General features: G+C 39.3%; 3 protein-coding genes across 8 annotated transcripts in view; 1 reads left to right on the forward strand and 2 right to left on the reverse strand.

Annotated features, from left to right (window-relative positions):
- Positions 1-14,453, reverse strand: part of LOC120427401 (DNA-binding protein RFX2) — a 65,549-nt gene extending 51,096 nt beyond the window's left edge. For 3 of the 5 annotated variants that reach the window (XM_039592262.2, XM_039592261.2, XM_039592257.2), the window contains exon 1: positions 13,796-14,453. The gene's annotated coding sequence lies outside the window, so the exon portion shown is untranslated. The remainder of the gene's footprint in view (positions 1-13,795) is intronic. The other 2 variants (XM_039592260.2, XM_039592258.2) reach the window with 2 other exon arrangements.
- A 1,210-nt stretch (positions 14,454-15,663) lies between these two features.
- LOC120427402 (exosome complex exonuclease RRP44) lies at positions 15,664-18,899 on the reverse strand. Its single transcript, XM_039592263.2, has 3 exons — positions 18,766-18,899; positions 15,847-18,711; positions 15,664-15,786 (listed from the first exon to the last, which is right to left on the reverse strand). The coding sequence occupies exons 1-3, from the start codon at positions 18,803-18,805 to the stop codon at positions 15,764-15,766; spliced, it is 2,928 nt and encodes a 975-aa protein (XP_039448197.1). The 5' UTR covers positions 18,806-18,899; the 3' UTR covers positions 15,664-15,763.
- A 791-nt stretch (positions 18,900-19,690) lies between these two features.
- LOC120427396 (thyroid receptor-interacting protein 11) overlaps positions 19,691-20,558 on the forward strand; it is a 55,281-nt gene continuing 54,413 nt past the window's right edge. Inside the window, exon 1 of one of the 2 annotated variants that reach the window (XM_039592247.2) lies at positions 19,691-20,109. In XM_039592247.2, the coding sequence (XP_039448181.1) occupies positions 19,909-20,109 (201 nt within the window). In that variant the 5' untranslated portion in view covers positions 19,691-19,908. The remainder of the gene's footprint in view (positions 20,110-20,558) is intronic. The other variant, XM_039592248.2, reaches the window with a different exon arrangement.

Genomic DNA, 20,558 nt, shown 5'->3' on the forward strand with positions numbered 1-20,558 from the left:
CCGTGTTCACCGGGCGTATCCTGGCGCTGGAGAAATGGTAATGTGGTTGAACTACACTGCTCCTGGTACAAGTTTGTAAACTGCATTTGCGCTGAACGCGGGCTGGCACAGGATAGTGAGTGTACATTGTGAATGGAAGGAGAGGTCCTTGCTGTGCAGTATCGGGGAAATGATAAACAGACAGACACAACTCAAACTTTGTTTTGATGCCCCCACTCCGGTGTGCTTTCAAATACCGGAAATCGAAAGATCAATGGCCTGCGTATCAATCGACGAAGAAGGAATCGAAAAAATCTATTATTTTAAATAAATTCGTATTATTGTTTCTGCTTTAATTGTAACGTGTAGAAATTTGTGGTGAAAAATTATTAAAAAAAACTTTTTTATCTATTGGCATACACTAAACAATTTGAACATAAACTATTTAAGAAGTTATTTTGAATAAAAAATCCAACGCACTAGGGTACCGAAAAGAACAAAAATAAAGTTACGCAACATATGCAGCAAGCAAACCCATCCTACCAGTTCAAAGTCAACCATGCGTATCAACGCAACGGTGCAAAGGTAGAAGCAAATTAGAGATCACATCCCAACTGTGAGGCACGCGTTCCTTTTCGTATATCCTTTGCCACGGGTGCGTACGTGCACCTGGTTGAATATGATATCGAACATTGAAAAAGAACATCATGTACACTCATTGTTATCCGAGCATTCGTTGGTGAAGGTTGTCTGAATCAACATGACTCGTCGCGTCCCGGCGCAAAACGCCGGCAATATTGCCCTACCTGCGGCTCAAGCAGGCAAAAAAGTGGGAATTTCCAAAAGGAAGGTTGAGGCCTCAACTGATGGCCAAAAACCGGGGATTTCCAAAAGGAAGGTGCTTTTGGAAGTGACATCGAACAGCAAAAAGACGAAAAAGAGCGACGGTACTGTACCGATGGATGAGGAGGAGGAGAACTCTTCGTCGCACGAGGAGCAGCTATTGAAGAACAACAAGTTCGCTGGACTGCCTGACGAGGACCAGGTAGCGGAAGCAAAGGAGAATGAAGTGAAACAGCGAAAGGAGAAACTGCCTCCTTTTTATGTGAGGCAATCAGCAGCAACGATCGACTTTCGAGCGGGGCTGGTTGAACTCATCAAGTCTGGGAAAGTCCTAGGCAACATTCGTCTGTGTCAGGACGGATTTAAGGTGCTGGTGCAATCCAGGCAGCACTATCAACTGGTCAAGGACTACTTGACCGAAAACGAGGCGGAGTACTTTACCCATGATGTCGTCATGGATAAGCCGTACAAAATCGTCGTCAGAGGTCTGTACGACATGCCAGTGGAGGAATTAGCTGCCGAGCTAAAAGTTTTGAAACTGGATGTGTTGGCCGTGCACAAAATGAGCCGACGCAACAAAGACATCAAGTACCGTGACCAGCTCTACCTGCTGCATTTGGCTAAGGGATCGACGACGCTTCCTGAGCTGAAGGCAATCCGAGCGGTTTTCAACATTATCGTGTCGTGGGAGCGATACCGACCAGTGCACCGTGACGTCACACAATGCTTCAACTGCCTGGGCTTCGGGCACGGAGGTAAGAACTGCCACCTGAAGCGTCGTTGCGCCAAATGTGGTACCGATGCGCACATCACATCCCAGTGCATCCAAGATTCGCTGGTGAAGTGCCTCAACTGCAACGGTGAGCACTCGTCAACCGACCGAAAGTGCCCCAAGAGAGCTGAGTTCGTGAAAATTCGGCAGCAAGCATCGACGAAGAATCAGCCTCAGCGTCGTAGAACTCCTCCAGCCCTGGTGGAGCAAAATTTCCCACCTCTTCAACCGCGACGCCAGGTCCCGAACTTGGCACCGTTGCCGTTGGATCCCAGGAAGAGAGCTGAGATGAATCATCCACGGCCGGGTTCCAGCCAGGAGCCGAGACCGCCACCACCGGGCTTCAGCCAGGAGCCAAGACCAACCCAAGAACCAGCAGTTGAGGAAAATGGTAATGATCTTTACACCTCAACCGAACTCCTCAATATTTTCAAACAGATGTCCGCTGCACTGCGTGGATGCAAAACCAAGACCCAGCAGGTTGAAGTGCTGACCTCGTTCGTCATCCAGTATGGATCGTAGGTCCCTCAAGCTGCTGAATTGGAACGCTTGCTCCATTAGGAGGAAGAACTTGGAGCTGGTGGATTTTCTTCGCGAGAAGGAGATCGACGTAGCTGCCATCACGGAAACTCATCTGAAGCCCGGTGAAAAAGTTTATCTGCAAAACTACAAGATCGCGACGCAGCTCGACAGGACCACCTCTGGAGGAGGAGGTGTGCTTGTCGCTGTTCATCGTGATCTCAAGCCACGCCGGCTGCCACACTTCAAGCTGGACATCATCGAGGCCGTTGGGGTGGAAATTCCCACTTCGGTTGGCCCAGTACTCTTCATTGCTGCATACTGCCCACGTCAGGTGAATGCCAGAGATGGTTCAGCAGCAAAACTGAAGAGCGATATCCAGAAGCTGACACGGCGGAGCGCAAAGTACATCATCGCTGGTGACCTCAACGCGAAGCATGAAGTTTGGGGCAACAGCAGGAGGAATCGGAACGGAGTGATTCTGCACAACGATCTGCAAAACGGATACTACAACGTTGTGAGTCCGGATCGTCCAACGAGGGTGGCTCGGTCTGGGAATCACTCAATCATCGACTTCTTCATTACCAATATGGCTGAGAACGTGGCTCATCCTGAGGTGTTTGAAGAGTTGAGTTCTGATCACTATCCGGTGGTTGTGGAGGTTGGAGCTTCCGTTACTCCGCAGCGGCAACCAACCCGGAAAGATTACCACAACGTTGACTGGCAGCAGTTTCAGCAAGTGGTCGACAGCAACATCGACTATGATCAACACCCGGAAACTTCTGCTGATATTGATCGTTCGCTGGAGGTGATCCAGCAGGCTATCAACCAAGCAGAGGCTGCCAACGTTCGGGAGGTTCCTGTTAATTTTAAGGTAACTGATATTGACGTAGATACTAAACACTTGATTAGACTTAGGAATGTTTATAGGAGACAATATCAACGGACTGGGGACTATGACAAAAAGATTTCTGTGAACAATTTGAACAAAATCATACAAGACCGACTTGACACTATCAGAAATCAAGAATTTTCAAAACATGTAAGCCAGCTTGGGAATTATTCAAAACCGTTTTGGAAACTTTCAAAAGTTCTTAAAAACAAACCAAAGCCTATTCCTCCTCTTATTGTTGAGGATTCTCCTTTGATTACATCTGAGGAAAAGGCAAATGCACTTGGGCTTCATTTTGTTAGTTCTCATAATCTTGGCGCTTCCATGACCAGCCGTAAAGAAACATCAGTTGCCAATAGTATTTCAACAATTAATAACTCTACCTTTGAATTTCCAGCAGATTCCCATGTTTCTGGTGAGGAAGTCAAAGTTGCAGTAAAACAAATGAAAAATATGAAAGCTCCTGGCTTTGATAACATTTTTAATCTGGTGTTGAAAAAACAGAGTGATCAGTTCTTTCAACATCTAGCCAATATTTTCAATAAATGTTTGCAACTTGGTTACTTCCCTACCAATTGGAAGCTGGGCAAAGTCATACCAATTTTGAAGCCTCAAAAAGATCCAACGTCGCCAACAAGTTATCGTCCCATTAGTCTTTTGAGTAGTCTGTCCAAACTCTTTGAGAAGGTCATCTATTCAAGGCTTTTGGATTTTACCAACGATAATAATATAATTTTGAATGAGCAGTTTGGCTTCCGCAAGGGACATAATACTGCTCATCAGCTTACGAGAGTAACCAAAATCATCAAGCAGAACAAGCTTGAGTCTAAATCAACTGCTATGGCTTTGTTGGATGTTGAGAAGGCTTTTGACAATGTTTGGCATGATGGTTTGATACATAAACTGTATTTATACGGTTTTCCAATGTATCTTATCAAAATTATCCAGCACTATCTTTCGGAGAGATCGTTCAGGGTTTTTCTGAATGGGATTGCTTCTGGATTATTCAACATTGATGCGGGGGTTCCCCAAGGAAGTATTCTTAGACCACTTCTGTACAATATTTTTACATCTGATTTGCCTACTCTTCCTGGTAATGGTGTGTTGTCACTTTTTGCTGATGACACTGCCGTTATTTATAAGGGTAAAATAACCAGATATTTAGTTGGCCGTCTTCAGAAGGGTCTTGACGTTCTTTCCGAATACTTTGGCGACTGGAAAATTCGCATAAATGCAGCCAAAACTCAAATCATCATTTTTCCACTTTCCAAATCGGCCAGATTTACCCCAAAGGATGATGTTTTGATTAAAATGAATGATGTTTCGATACCCTGGTCAAAGGAAGTTGTCTATTTAGGTCTCATACTTGACTCGAAACTTTTGTTTCGGCAGCATGTAGACAAAATATTGAACAAGTGCAGCATTCTCATCAGGTGTTTGTATCCTTTAATTAACAGAAAATCAAAGCTTTCTTTGAAAAATAAGTTAGCTGTTTACAAACAAATAATTTACCCCGTTATTGAGTATGCAGTACCTGTTTGGGAGTGTTGCGCTAGAACTCATAAATTGAAGCTCCAGCGTGTCCAAAACAAGGTACTCAAAATGGTTTTGAATGTTCCTGGCTGGACAAGATCAAGTGAGGTTCATGAATTAGCAGAAGTAAAAACGTTGGATCAGAAGATTCAAGAGAAATGTTTGAAATTCAGGGAAAAATGTGCTATTTCTGAATACCCCTTGATTCAAGGATTGGTTTAGTTTATGGTAAGTTTAAGTTAGTTTTAGGTTAGGTTATGTTTTCTTGACATTTTTTTTTTCCTCATTGTACCTAGTGTTACAAAAATGATAAATCATATACTTTTAAAGTTATGAAAATAAACAGTGTTTAAATCACGAAAAGCAAACTAAAGCTGAAGAGCCACAGCTGACCACTTATTATGTAAACCAAATGTAATTATTATAAGAAAGATTCAATAAAGTATATTTAATTAATTAAAAAACGTCATGTACAACTTGTTCACTGACACTAGTTGGTTGGTCAGTTTGTAAAACAGTATTGGTGTGTTTTTGTACAATAAACTTTTATGTATTTTTCATCAATTGTCCATACTAATGAAATCTTTTTCTGTATGAAGTGTGGACATTCGCCAGAAACACCCCCCCCCCCCTCCTCCTTCTTTCCCCTAAAGTGTCCACGTGGTTTATGGATGGTCCCTTTTTATTAATTTTGCTGCTTTCGTAAACGTAAAAATGAATCGTATTGGAATAAATGATGATTGAAATTAAGGCGCATGGATCTTATCTTTCCACAGCCGGCTGTCTAAGATTAGATCTCAAACAAATATTCGCGTCGGGAATTAAATATAAAATACACTGAAATAATAATAACACTTTCTCAGCAGCAGCTTCCGACTGCTTGCTTTGAGAATAAATTTTCAATCCTGTTAACATAATAAACTTCACTTAATCTAAACGGGAATTGTCTCAACAGCAGCATCCGATTGCTTGCCTTGAGAATAAAAATCTAACAGTTAACTTCATTTTTGCCAATGGTCGTATCGCTTGCTTAGGGCGAATCCCAGACCTTTACCCATCACAACTACTAACTCCACGCGACATTTACGCATCCTTGTTGTTTAAATTCGATTAAATTTGATCAAATGGTCAGTTTGATCGAGTTCCACAATAAGGTTGGGAAAAAGAGCCTGCGGTTTCGCTACCTTTTTCTAAGTAAGTTCAGCATCAACACTTCCCGTGCTCCTAATCCTTATTCCTCTCCCGGTGAATGGTGGAGATGGGAGCGGCCGGCAATGGATGGCTTTCATGGTGCTACCTGTCCTGTTCTGGTAGAATTGGTTTTAATTCCCTCTAATCAATTTCTAAGCAACCTGGGCTGGACAATTATCACACATACATGACGAAATCCAGTCTGCAACCCGCTAAGATCACCATCTCCATGCGAATGCGAATGCGAATGCGAATGCGAATGCGAATGCGAATGCGAATAAACTTTTATGTATTTTTTATGCTAGTGTCAACATAATTTTTAAAAGGGGCGGATAAAAATGTGTAAGTATGTTGAGGGCAAAAGATCCAAATTAGTTAGCTATGCGTGAAAAAGTGCAGTGTAATTACTTTCTAAGAAGGCAGCGAGCAGGGTCTTTTAAGTTTGCAATAAAATTAAGTCGGTTCAGCAAATTTTAGTATTTTTTATATTCAATTGATTATTAAATTGTTTGCTTCAAATGTTCCGTGTTTTATTTCACGGAGAGAAAAGAGTTCCCAAAATCGTGAACAAGCGTTCATGAAAATGGGAACCTCGAACAAAGTGTTCAAATCCCACGGTTCGATTTTGAAAAACGTACCATGAAATTTGAACACTTTGTTCGTGGTTCCCATTTTCATGAACGCTTGATCACGATTTTAGGAAATCTTTTTTCTCCGTGTTAAGACAGTTTTTATAAAAAAAAAAACAGGATTGTGAATTTTGGCGGTCAAAAAGAAGACTATTCAATAATTTATTGCAACGAAACAAACCACTCCTAACGAAAACAAAAGAAATCCCGAGTAAAAACGAACTCCATAAGCAGCCTACGCGTTCGCATTCGGGTGGCTGCGTGCTTTTTCAGTTGGATTAGCAATGGAAAATTTCACGGAGTTTATCGAACACATTTATAAATGTAATCAGCAAAGTAGTTACGCCATAAGCATAAGCATAAGCATAGGTGCCCACCCGCAGTTGCTACTCCGTTATTGACCAGGACCTCCAGAAGTTATATCCACGAGCCGTGGAAGATAAGTGGGAGCTATCTTTCCTCGCTTCGCAACTTCTCAAAGGCCCCTATCATGCTGATCAATACCGGCGCCGGCCACGACCAGTGGTAGAGTCACGGGGAAGTGGATGGGAATGTAAGTCCGATACTTGAGTGATAGAGACCGCCCAATCGACTGCTTCTCCGACAAAGTATCACATGAGTTTTGAGGGGGTTAGTAGATGGGTATGAGGTCAGGATTCACGAGTGGCAGTGATGTGACCATGAGCATTTTGTTTATCGGTTGAAAGTTTTAAATCTTAGGCAGCCGGCTGCGGAAAGATAAATAATTGATTATTTAAAAAGTTTTTTTAACCGAACGCGTGCCAGCCGAGCAGTAGTGCTATGGGCTGGACTTATCAGTATATTTTTACTGTTTTTACAATTTAGATAACGCGAGCAAATTTCAAAAATAGTAAATAAATTACGCTTTACTCTTCATAAAATCGATAGTTTTATGAGTTAATACTAAAACTGCCAGTTGGAATAAATTTTTACGATCACAGGACTGCGCGTTCCCAGAAGCACTGCACTTATGATGTCATTATTCAATTATAATAACCAATCACCCCACAAACAGCGACACAAAAGAAATGAAAATAAGCATGCAAAACAAAACAGCGCGTCCCCGTGGTCAGCGCACTAATCGCAGGGTGACCACTCGAATTCCATTTTCAAATTCCCGACTTATTCCCGACTTTTCCAGAATGCTCAAATAATAGGCATTTCCTATCTAAAGAATGATTTCAAACAAAAAACTTTCTATAAGAACAGTCAATATTAACCAGCGAAAAAAAAGCACAATGATTTTTTAAAAAAATCCAAACATAGGCATTTTTTGTAAATACAAAAACTAAACAATAAATAAAAAAACACTTCAAAAATGGAATTTCATTATTATGATTCAGAGTAGAAACACAAACAATTAGTCTTTGAAAAAATAATCGAAAGTTCAACAATACTTATAACTTCCATGTTATTTTTTAAATTGGCAAACGTATAGTTTTTGATACTTCGTTTCAACTGAAAATGACAAAAAGTTAAAGATAACTTAACTTAAAATAGCGTTTCTATTTTTTCAAAACTTAAAACAGCGTTTCTATTTTTTCAAAACTTAAAATAGCGTTTCTATTTTTTCAAAACTTCATCATCATTTTAAATCAAAGAATGATTGAAACATAATTGCTGTTATTATTCATTCAAAGTATTTAGAAAAATGTCAAGGTTTTCATGACATTTAATATTAATTTTGTTATTTTTAATATTAAATTTTCTAATCAATTTTTATTTATCTAGTGGTCAGTATCTAAATGTTTTTTTTTTTTCAATGAAAATTAAGTTTTATATGATTTTATGTTTTCCCACTTATTTTAAGCAAAATAATTGAAGAAACAATTTTTTTAAACAATTTTGCAATAACTCTAAAAATTTCTTGGACTATTTTTTTGCAATTTCAATATTTTCTTTATGTTTCCAAAACGTAAAAAAGTTTTTCAATTTTGGATTTTATTCGATATTTAAGTTTTCCGAAAACTGAAAATCAAGCTTTATCTATGGTAGGTAATTTAGCCATACTCACAAAAAAAAGTTCAAGGGCAACATTTGAAAAAAAAATATTTCAAATTACTAAATGAATTTAGTTAAACAATTAAAAATATTCACCAAAAAAAAACCATTGCCAAACTCAAGTTGGAATCTGTTACCAAATATCCAATTATGTGACAAAATGAAATAGAATCATAATTCTAAGCTGGCCATTATGCTCTATTTTTATATTAGTTTTTCATTAACTTCACCACTTGTTTGATGAACAAAAATTAAAGCGATCATTTGATTCATAAAAAATATTATGAAAATCTGTGTCAAAGACTTAAGATTTTGAATGCCTTTAACAGCTTTTCTATACTCAAATATATTGAAATAGTGAAAAGAACCTTAAATTTAAAGTAAGTTACTAAAGCAGAAATGAGTGAATTCAATTTTAAAATTTTAAAAAATATTACAAAATTATTCAAGAGTTAAAAAATAATTTTCAATCAAGTATGCTCAGAATTCCCGACTTTTCCCGACTTTTTGACAAAAAATCATAAATTCCCGACTTTTTCCCGATTTTTGGCGGATTTTGGCGAATTCCCGACTTTTTCCCGACTTTCCCGATTTCCCGACTTGAGTGGCCACCCTGTAATCGTAACCAGCAAATTAGTTCAGGGTGACCACTCAAATTCCATTTTCAAATTCCCGACTTTTTTCCAGACTTTTCCAGAATGCTCAAATAATAGGCATTTCTTATCTAAAGAATGATTTCAAACAAAAAACTTTCTATAAGAAAAGTCAATATTAACCACCGAAAAAAAATCTCAATGAATTAAAAAAAATCCAAATATAGGCATTTTTTGAAAATACAGAAACTAAACAATAAATAATAAATAAATAATAAAGAAAACTTCAAAAATGTAATTTCATTATTATGATTCAGAGTAGAAACACAAACAATTAGTCTTTGAAAAAATAATCGAAAGTTCAACAATACTTATAACTTCCATGGTATTTTTTAAATTGGCAAACGTATAGTTTTTGATATTTTTTTTTAACTTCATCATCATTTTAAATCAAAGAATGATTAAAACGTAATTGCTGTTATTATTCATTCAAAGTATTTAGAAAAATGTCAAGGAATTCATAAAAGAAAATGTTTTTGCCAAGTTCCCTTTTTAATTATGTAATTTTTGATATTGACATTTTTAATCAATGTTAATTTTTCTAGTGGTCAGTATTTAACTGTTTTTTTTTTCAATAAAAATTCAGTTTGATATGATTTTATGTTTTTCCACTTATTTTAAGCGACTGTTTGAAGAGACATTTTTTTTTAATAATTATGCAAGTATGCTCAGAATTCCCGACTTTTCCCGACTTTTTGACAACAAATCATAAATTCCCGACTTTTTCCCGATTTTTGGCGGATTTTGGCGAATTCCCGACTTTTTCCCGACTTTCCCGATTTCCCGACTTGAGTGGCCACCCTGTAATCGTAACCAGCAAATTAGTTCAGGGTGACCACTCAAATTCCATTTTCAAATTCCCGACTTTTTTCCAGACTTTTCCAGAATGCTCAAATAATAGGCATTTCTTATCTAAAGAATGATTTCAAACAAAAAACTTTCTATAAGAAAAGTCAATATTAACCACCGAAAAAAAATCTCAATGAATTAAAAAAAATCCAAATATAGGCATTTTGTGAAAATACAGAAACTAAACAATAAATAATAAATAAATAATAAAGAAAACTTCAAAAATGTAATTTCATTACTATGATTCAGATTAGAAACACAAACAATTAGTCTTTGAAAAAATAATCGAAAGTTCAACAATACTTATAACTTCCATGGTATTTTTTAAATTGGCAAACGTATAGTTTTTGATATTTTTTTTTAACTTCATCATCATTTTAAATCAAAGAATGATTAAAACGTAATTGCTGTTATTATTCATTCAAAGTATTTAGAAAAATGTCAAGGAATTCATAAAAGAAAATGTTTTTGCCAAGTTCTCTTTTTAATTATGTAATTTTTGATATTGACATTTTTAATCAATGTTAATTTTTCTAGTGGTCAGTATTTAACTGTTTTTTTTTCAATAAAAATTCAGTTTGATATGATTTTATGTTTTTCCACTTATTTTAAGCGACTGTTTGAAGAGACATTTTTTTTTAATAATTATGCAAGAACTCAAAATTCTTGGATTATTTTTTTTGCAATTTCAATATTTTCTTTATGTTTTCAAAGCGTAAAAATCTTTTTAAATTATGGATTTTATTCGATATTTAAGTTTTCCGCAAACTTTATCTATGGTTGGTAATTTACCCATACTCACAAAAAAAGTTCAAGGGCAACATTTGGAAAAAAAAACACATTTTAAATTACTTAATGAAAGATTTTAAAGGTCTTAAACAGCTTTTCCATACTCAAATATATTGAAATAGTGAAAATAACCTTAAATTTAAAGTAAGTTACTAAAGCAGAAATGAGTGAATTCAATTTGAAAATTGTACAAAATATTACAAAATTTATTCAAGATTAAAAAAGCTCAGAATTCCCGACTTTTCCCGACTTTTTGACATAAAACCATTAATTCCCGGCTTTTCCCGATTTTTGGCGGATTTTGACGAATTCCCGACTTTTTCCCGACTTTCCCGATTTCCCGACTTGAGTGGCCACCCTGGTAGTTACGCCAACTTAAAAACTTATTGAAGTTATTAATAAACTGGTTAAGCGAGCCTGATTCTAAGACTGACAGCATGTTTTTTCAGCCATGATATTGGTAAACTCTACCTTTTTGTTGGTAAGAATCACTATTTTTGCGACCTAGCATAAGATGTCAAATCCAACTTTTTTTTAGATTTTTTTTGGGAGGGTGATCCAGCCGCACATTGCTGATGTCGAAACCTCTAAACTGGGCCCTCGTCCTGTCACGTCCGTCAGTATAAATGTGGTTTATTCGTAAGTTCAAAATGTTCAATTATTCATACAAGTACATATTCATTTGCGGATAACTACCTTACTAGAATTGAATACAAGATTTAAAGATACCTATTCAAAAGCTACTCTTATCTCTAATCCCCGAAATTTTAATTAAAATCAAAAATTAAAAAAAAAACCTTCTTTTAAAAACTATAAAAATAGATTAACAGTTCATATTTAACAAATCGTGAATTGAAAAAGAGACGACCATTTGATCGTCAGAATTCCAGTAGATCCTCGATTCGCAACAATGGTCGATACAATCATAATCCGACAACCGTTAGTTCAACAGATCAACGAATTAAGTCCGATATCATTTCACTATTGATTGATCGAGATTATATGGAAATTTTGACAAATCAGAATGGTTTGTATGCTACTAGAATGAAAATAGAATTACTGATTTTGTCACTTAGGGTAGAGGACCCAGAAATCGCCCACTTTATAGTGGCAATCTAGGAAATTTGATGAGAATTTAATGAAAATTTATGGTTTTTGGTTCTATTTGTTGTAGAACGATGATAAACTTTTTGATTTTAAGTTTCCTCAAGGTTTTTATAATTTACATGTTCATTTTTGATAAAATTTTGCGTTTTAATAAAGTGATCTGAAGAGCCTATTTTCGCCCCCCTAAATCCAATTTTCGCACACCCTTGGAACCAGTTTTCGCCCACGACATAAATCAAGAAATCCAATAAAATTATGACACAAAGCTAAGCAAATATGGTCTCCTATTGATACAGAACATGTTCCCGAAGCTCAATTTCATTGATGTGCACTTCTTTTGTCGTAAAATAAATTGAAGTTCAAAAAACCCTAGGAGTTTTCATTACAGGTATGTTACTAATGTTGAGGTTCTTTGTATATACTAACTAAAACCAAAACATGTTCTCACTCTCACTAAAAAAATATGACTAAATCAAAATTTGTGATAGAACTCATGTGTCCCGATTCACCCAATATAAGGGCACACAGTTACAATTAGCTCCATGTTGTTGTTGATTTTGTTAGAAGAGCTTCAACCGTATAGGTCATTCGCTCCCGAATTGACTCAATATAAAACTTCGAGTACCTCTGAAGCACATGTGTAACTACTTTTCCATCCTCTGCTTAATTTCTCCTCTGTACCAGTAAACTTTTACTACATTTGAACTAGGTGTCCCATATCTTAGCTTAGGTTAATTATTTATCCTTAAAAAATAATCTAGAATGTTCCAAATATATTTTCATGCACATTTCGCTGCGATTAGATAAGTTTTTATGGTAAACGAAAACTGGTTCTAGATAAAATCTTAAAACACAATACTAGATTTCGCCCTGGACGAAAATTGGATCGCATGTTTTTTCATGACCCCAGAAATCGCGCACTTAATTTTTTTGGAAAAAACCTTTGGTAAACGTTTAAAACAGGTAAATCACTAGATTTTCATGAAATTTAGACATACAGTGAACTAATGAATTATTCATTTACATTGTTTTTTTGCAAAATGAGTTGTTTTCCTTCATAAACATTATTACCCGCTGTAGGCTAAATTGACAAAAAATATGGCGGCTGCAGTAAGCATTTTTTGAAAAGCTTATAAAAACTTAATAAACAATAGAAATTCATCAGGAAAGTTTCAATAAGTACTAGAAATGAATGAATATGTGAACCTGCATAATAAATTCAACCAAAAAATGGCATAAGTTTGCTAAATACAGATTGAATCCAGTAGGTGGGCGAAAACTGGAGCAGGGCGAAAACTGGGTCCTCTACCCTAACTAATGCGAAGTATAAAAAGTTGATATCATAATCTTAAATTCTACAAAAACCAAATCTTTAAAAACCCTCATCCATACCTGACACCCACATTAAGATAGGGAAAAATCACATATGTAGCGGTTCATTGTAGAAATGTGATATTTCCACTATCGGAGAAGCTCCTTGTTCTCGATGACAGCTTACCGGCCATCGATTAAGCCCTGAGACTGCGTCAAAGTGGGTTCTCGTAGCATGAAGTGGTGTCCATGTGGTTTGGTTGAGCGTTTTATTCATGGTGTCCATGTGTAAAAATGATACTCATTATGACAAAACCCAGGGATTTATTGCATTATTTCTAATTTAAGATGAAAAAGTAAATTATACTTGCACACCAAAATGAAGATAATGACAGCACGAATCTTTCTCGTGTGGCAGATTCCTGCCAAATTTGGTGAAATGCACAATTTCGTTGAATTAAGTTTGGTAGACCCTAATTTAGTACTAGGCCCAAAATAGGGACAAATACCCCACTTGTAAACAAAGAAGGTATCCTGCTCACCCCTAATGTAAACATCCACTAACGTGAGCAGGACACACACTTCGATTACAAACTCACATTGGCCTATTCACATTGTTTTACTTCACTTTTTGTGGTTGTTTGGAAACTACCCGACCTGTGACACTAATATTCATAATGGAAATGTTAACTTTAGCTGGACCTACCTTTCAACGGCGTTCCGCCTAGATGCCTTTTCAGCGGCTTCTTAATCCATTCCGTCGACTAACCGTTCACGGTTCCGGTTCCACCGTTCAAATTCCAGAATAAACACAAAACAGTTAGGAACACTAGGTTTGCCCTCTTCACAAACATAAACACAAATTCACAAAGAAGGGGGGCATTCCCTTCACCAGCGAACCACTTTTTATACACCTCCCAGGATTGCTTTCCCGACGTTTCCGGAGCTAAACACGAGAGGCAACGCACCCTCCCGGAACCTGGAGAAACCTTTATTGCACAATACCGAAACTGTAGTCCCGCAAAACCACTCGCGAAATCTGGTCCGTCCACATATTGCACAATTTTCACCAGGAGAACGCGCCGACAAAACAGATTGCCGGGACCGGTCCACACGGCGACAACGTCGTTGGTTCCGGGTTTCTCACTGCGATAAGGCCCTTTTTCGGAGGGCCGTGGCGCAGATCGCGATATATCCCAGCAGGCCTTGTCTCTCGATTTTATTTTGTTATTCGTTTTTCACCTTTTAGTTGCCATGACGACAAAGCAGCAAACGTCTCGGGAAGGATTTTTTTTCGCTGGCTTATTCTGGACTAGGTTTCGGGAAGGTCGTATTTGGAAAAGCGAGAAACCTTTGCTGTGCATAATTTATTGCATTTGCAGCTCCAAGCATTGTTTTAATATGGAAAACTGTTAACTTTCTGCGCTAAATTAAATTTTAAAAGGCTCATACAACTAAAATTAAAAATGATAACAAGAAAGCAGATCACACAGTGAGACATTATGATAACATATTCCACGATTTAAATGACAACGCGCTCCTGCCACCCACGAAAACAAACGAGTGCGTTTAAACCTTTTCGATGCTGTCAGTGTGGTTGACTTTGACATTTCTCGAGAAGGGGGTTTGAACGCTTTTTTTGTGCACGTTTAAAAGATAATGGGTGACTTTGAACGTGTTAATAAATAATAATAATTATTATTTTTCTTATTCTAGGTTTTTTTTTATGATATGATTTTATATGACCTTAAAAACTCTAGATATCTGGAGTTTTTTTTTGTAAAGGTCCAATAAACCAAATTTCCCATTTTTGCGTTTTGGGTGTTTTTGAAACCGCCTTGAGTCAGGGGTATTAAAAACACCCAAAAAGCAAAAACTAAAAATTTGATTTATTGGACCATTAAAAAAAAACTCTGGAGATTTTTTGAAAGGGTTCAATAAACCAAAATTTCAGTTTTTGCTTTTTGGGTATTTTTAAAACCGCCTTGAGTCAGGGGTATTAAAAAACTAGACTAGAACTAGAACTTAAGAATTTATGGTTTATGTTTTATTCTGTTCAGGGATGGAATAATCGCAAAAAAAAACATTTTCGCTTGCGAACTTACTTCACCCGCGAAAGAGAGAGGAGGCTAATCACGCAAAAGAAAATCGCTCCCAAAATTCTCCAAGAAAATCAATCTGCTGATGAATTTTGTGAATTTCCTTGTCAGCACCACTTAATAATATTTATATTACTTTGTTTACACACATTGCCCATCTAAAAAATGTGACAGCAAGTGTAGTAGTGAAAAAGTTTTTTTGCCGAATAATCAAGATGATGATTTTTTAGATTCTTCTAACCGATCTTTCATGGGTGAGAGAGGAGAGCCAAGCTCCCTTCGGATTTTTTCTCTTGATGAACGTCCAAAGATTTTCTTTTGATGAAGATAATTCCATCGCTGATTCTGTTCAACTCTTTACAACCAAGAATTCTTTCGGTAATTTTCAAAATGAAAATGATGATATTTCAAATAAAATCCAAATCTCTTGATAGATATGTGATAATTTATAGCAATTTGTGCCAATAAGTTACTATTTCACTTATTTGATTATTTTTATTAATTAAAAACTAACGTTCTTGGATTCCGTCCATCCAAGCACAAAAAATCATGTTTTCAATAGTTGTCCATCCATTTTACTTCTTCTTTCCTTTGCCATCTGAAAGAGATTATCAATGATTAAAACAAAATAACTCGTTTAATTTTTTTGTTCAATCACCTTTCTTGCTCTTTTTGGCACTTTTCTCCTGATGTTCCACGTCGGCGCCACCACTCTTCCTCTTGGCCACCGCCTTGTCCTCTCCGCCATCCTTGCCCAGCGCCTCCACGCTGAATCCTTCAATGTACGGCTGCACCAGTTCAAACACCAGCCGCTGGTGCTGCACGTTCGTGGAATCTAGACTCAACCGTACGACGATCTTGTCAAACGCGTGGAATTCAACCGAGCCACAGCTTTGCGTTTGAGTTTCTTCGTTGTACACGAAGGTGGGTTTGTTTTTCAGCGTCTCCTGATTCCGGCCGGCCACGTAGATTGTGCCCTCGAGGCCGTACTTGGGAATAATGACCTGGATGGCGTTCTTCTTGACAAACAGAATGTAACCCTCCTCGTCTTCGGTGCGATCGCGGAAGAACAGATGGGTGTGCAGGGCGACCGAGGCTCGGCCCGCATACTGCGCCATCCGGTTGCGGTAGTTGAGGTTGTTGCACAGCTGGGAGGTGCTTTGTTTGTCCAGCAGGGCGGAGTAGGTGGCGTCCGCGCCGATGCAGGCCGCGAGCAGACGATGCACGATGACGTCCGCGTAACGACGGATCGGCGAGGTGAAGTGGGTGTAGATTGGGGAGGCGAGACCGTAATGGAAGTATTCCGCTTGTTGGATGGTTCCACTGATGAAGTAAACGGCTTGCATCATGCAACGGGTGGTGAGGATACGGAGCAGGGTGTTGAAGTAAGGGTTGTCCGGTTTAACGGCTTCGTCCAGGCTGGTTGCGAGCTGCTTGCCGCTGTCGGTGATGATTTCGAAGCCTTGATAGGACGCGGCTTTTTTGAGTGGTTCAAAGTTGGCTTCCGGCGGACAGGGATGTCTTCGGAGCAGGGCGTACTCGGGGAACTCTTGGTGGATCTTCTCGGCCACGGAAACGTTTGCGAGCAACATGAATTCTTCCACCATTGAGTTGGTGTCCATCAGCTTTTTAGCGACCACGTCGATCGGATCGTGCGTTTCGCTGTCAATGTTGAAGCGAATTTCCGGCGAGGCCAGCACGAGGGCACCGTTGTCGATACGGCGACGTTTCAAGATTTTAGCGAGAGTGTTGAGCAGCCTGAGGGATTGTGCGGTTTCGTTTGTCTGCGATGGGTCGTCGATGATCAGCTGAGCTTCCTGGTAGGTCAGGGCAGCCTTCGACTGGATGACCGACTTGTGGAAGCGCGTATTTTGAATGTTGGCTTCGTCGTCCAACTCCCAAATGCACGAAAAGGCAAGTCGTTCTTCGCCACCACGAAGCGAGCACAGATTAGAACTCAACACGTCCGGAACCATGTCAATTCGCTTATCGACGAGGTAGACCGTGGTAGCTCGCAGGGAGGCTTCTTTGTCCAGCGGAGTTCCGGGTTTGATGAAATGCGTCACGTCCGCAATGTGAACACCAACTTCGATATTCCCGTTGGCCAATCTCCGCGCATGCAGCGCGTCGTCAATATCGGTACAACCGGGCGGATCAACCGAGCAGATTGTTATGTCCCGCAAATCAACTCGCTTCTTGTACTCCTCAGGCTCAACGGTCCAAGGCAGTTTCGGCAGCTGACTCTTGATCTCTTCGGAGAAACTTCCGTGTGGAACGTCGTGCTCCAGCAAAATCACCTCGTTCTCGGTGTCCTTCTCGCCGATTCCACCCAACGCACGCACAAAATGTCCAATCGGATACTTGGAATGCCTTGGCCAGTAGTCAATCGCCACCACAATCCGTTGCGAGATGAGGGTCGCCGATTGACGCGTTTCAATCCGAATTCTCGGCACATTCCTATCCGAAGGAACGAACAAATGCCGCGTCGATTGCGCCAACGGATTCGCGGCCAAAATGCCACAATACTGGCGCCATTTGCGCTTGATAATACCAACAACCGCGGCCGTCGGAGTCTTCTCCTCACCGGAATCTTCCTCAAACTCCGGATCGGCCACTTCCATGGCAGCGTCATCGTCCACGTTCTGCTCATCAACCAAAACCACCTTGCTGGGACATTTCCACTCACTCTTCGGCAGCATTCGAACCGCCACAACGTCTCCATCAACGGCACGGTTCAAATTCAACCTTCCTTGAATCAAAACCGGTTCTTCATACGCCTCAACCCGTACGTTTCCCTCCAAAAAGTTGTCCCTCGAAGCGAAGAAGCTTCCCTGAAGAAAGTCTCCCTTCTTAATCCCCTCGTGAATCTGCGACGCAGTCAAATGCGCCGGAAAGATAATCCTCGATTCGTCTTGCCACTTTTCCGCATTAAACACCTTGTCCCGCAGTTCCGGATGTCCGCTTAATGAACCGACGTAATCCGCCACCGAAGAAACCAGCAATCCGTCCTTCTTGGCCTTGGCTCGATTCTCCGCATCGTCGGACAGCACCACCACCTTCACCTTACACTTCGCGTTGTCCTCCAGCATATGCTTCCCGTACCACGCGGCCGCTCTCCGAATCATCCGGTCGTTCCGATCGTTCGCCGACTCTCCAACGCCTTTGCTCAAATACGTGTCCCGATGGTGCTCGTTCACAAACGTGAAAAACTTCCTTCCCGGATCCGCCAGAATCTTCCTCAACCGCTTGAAAATCACCGGACTCCTGTGCCGCACCTCGTCCAACACCGTGCTCAGCACGATCACGTTCCGGATTGCTTCCGACTCGAGGAAATCGATCTGATACAGAATGATGTTCGTGTCCAGCATCAAATAGTGTGGCGCCGTAAATGCGGTGCTGCCCGGCTGAGGTGCCTCGTCCAGCAGCGTTCGGCCCTCCGACGTAGAGCACAACCCGCAGGAACCGATTCCGCACGCGATGTCATCCCGGAGATAGTGTTCGCGAACAACTTTGATTATTCCGCCTAAAAGGAACGAACTTTACAATAAACCAGTCATCAGTTTGAAGTTAAACTTACCCTTTCGGGTTTTCTTCATAAACACCCGGTTCGTGAGCATCTTGGCCTGGTCAGTTGCGCTGAAATTCGAGGGCAATCCGTGTTTGTTTACGTTGCTGCAGAGACACGCGTGTTGACGAATCGCCGGGTTTGGATGACAGTTCTTGAATGCACGCTGATATTTGTTTGTGCAACTTTTTTGAATTTCTGTAAACGGAGATGCTGTCAGTTTTGAAAAGTTGATAATGACATCGACGATGACATCTTTTACTCAAAATAGAGTTTTCTACGTACACGAAAATGAAGTGAGATTAAATTTTGTCAGCCAAGTGTGCGTACGCAAATCGTCATAAAGCTTTATTGAGTTCTTTACATTTGAACAATCAAAAATCAGAGAGAGCTCAAGTTTGCTGCAGCATGGAGGAGTAAAAAAAAAGAGTTAAAAAACTGTTAAATTCTTTGCACTGTAAACAAAAGTCATGATTTGCTGAGGTCGTTTTCGCACTCTTTAGACAAATGGTTAGGGGTGCAGAAAGCTCGGTTTAACTTTGTGGATCTAACTAATCAATAATTCAAGCAAAACAATGTAGTTGGGCCATTTGGATTTGTTAACTACCAGTGTTTACTGCTCTTGTTAAATTTAAATAAACATTCACTGATGTTAATATCTTCAGTTTTTTAAAAGGTCCAAAAAACAAATATTCCATTTTTTGCTTTTTTGGAGTTTGTGAAACCGCCTTGAGTCAGGGACTTGTTTTTTGGACCTTTAAAAATTACTCCAGATATGAATGAACGTGAATGTTTAGCTTGAAATAATGAAGTTGTATTACTCCAAATAACAGTGCACAAAAACTGGCAGTTACCGCAACGATAGCTGACAGCATCGCTGGAAATGTCAAAATTGTGCAAAAACAGTGATGTTTTTGTTTTGATTTACGTGTACAAATTCAATCCGGAATAAAAGTTTCGGCCAGATATTCGGGATTTCGTTGGAATATTCGCAATATTCTGTGAAATTAGGCAACTTTTTGTGTTCAGTGATGTGAAAAATAAACTGTTCGGAGGTATTTAAGTGGTGTTCCGGTGAAAGTGTCTAGTGAAAAATATATTGTTTGGCCTGGAAAAAGCCAGAGGGCTGGAAAAATCTAAATTCGTCGCAGCAAAATGTCGTGGCTCAACGATAGTTTGAACAAAGTTAAGGGCCAAATTACTAGCTTTGCCCAGGAAGTGCTGGCCGAGGGAATCGTGGAAGAGGAAACCGAGGAGGAAATCGAGGGTAGGCGGTTCAATCCCATAAAGGAGCTGGAACATGCCAAAGATCAGATCGGACAGCTAACGGGACTTTGTGCGACGCAGGACCAAGAGGTAAGGGATTGGGAAGATCGTTTTTTTTATTCAAGCATCAGAATTCCGAAATCAGCATTCAGCGAATACTTTTTATAAATTAAAACAGATTTCTTATTTAATTTGTGAAACGTAAAAGACAATCTTTCAGACAGACCGGTGAGGCTTGTACAGGCCAATGGTCGATACCACCTCGGTTCACACCCAGGGACATCCTGGATGGAGCGCAACTACATACAGTGAGTCAAATATTTGTCCGTACCCCCCCGTACGGAATTTTTTTTTGAGATAAAAGTATATAAAATTCGGCTAAAGTACCATGTTTTATACATCAATCGACGCGGCAGTCCACTTTAAGACACTGTCATTGGATTTGCAAAAAACTTTTTCCTAAAAAATACAAAAATAGTTTACTGAAAAAAGTAAAAAAAAAGTCAAATAATTGTCCGTACCCCTAATAAAAGTACAAA

This window comes from Culex pipiens, chromosome 1 (genome assembly GCF_016801865.2).
Source record: "Culex pipiens pallens isolate TS chromosome 1, TS_CPP_V2, whole genome shotgun sequence".
Lineage (NCBI taxonomy): Eukaryota > Metazoa > Arthropoda > Insecta > Diptera > Culicidae > Culex > Culex pipiens.

Excerpts from the sequence above, each read along its gene's own strand:
- LOC120427402 (XM_039592263.2), bottom strand. The coding sequence starts at position 18,805 with ATGCTCACGAACCGGGTGTTTATGAAGAAAACCCGAAAGG. Across the intron at positions 18,712-18,765 it reads TATGAAGAAAACCCGAAAGG|GCGGAATAATCAAAGTTGTT; the intron begins GTAAGTTTAACT and ends CGTTCCTTTTAG. Across the intron at positions 15,787-15,846 it reads TGCCAAAAAGAGCAAGAAAG|ATGGCAAAGGAAAGAAGAAG; the intron begins GTGATTGAACAA and ends AATCTCTTTCAG.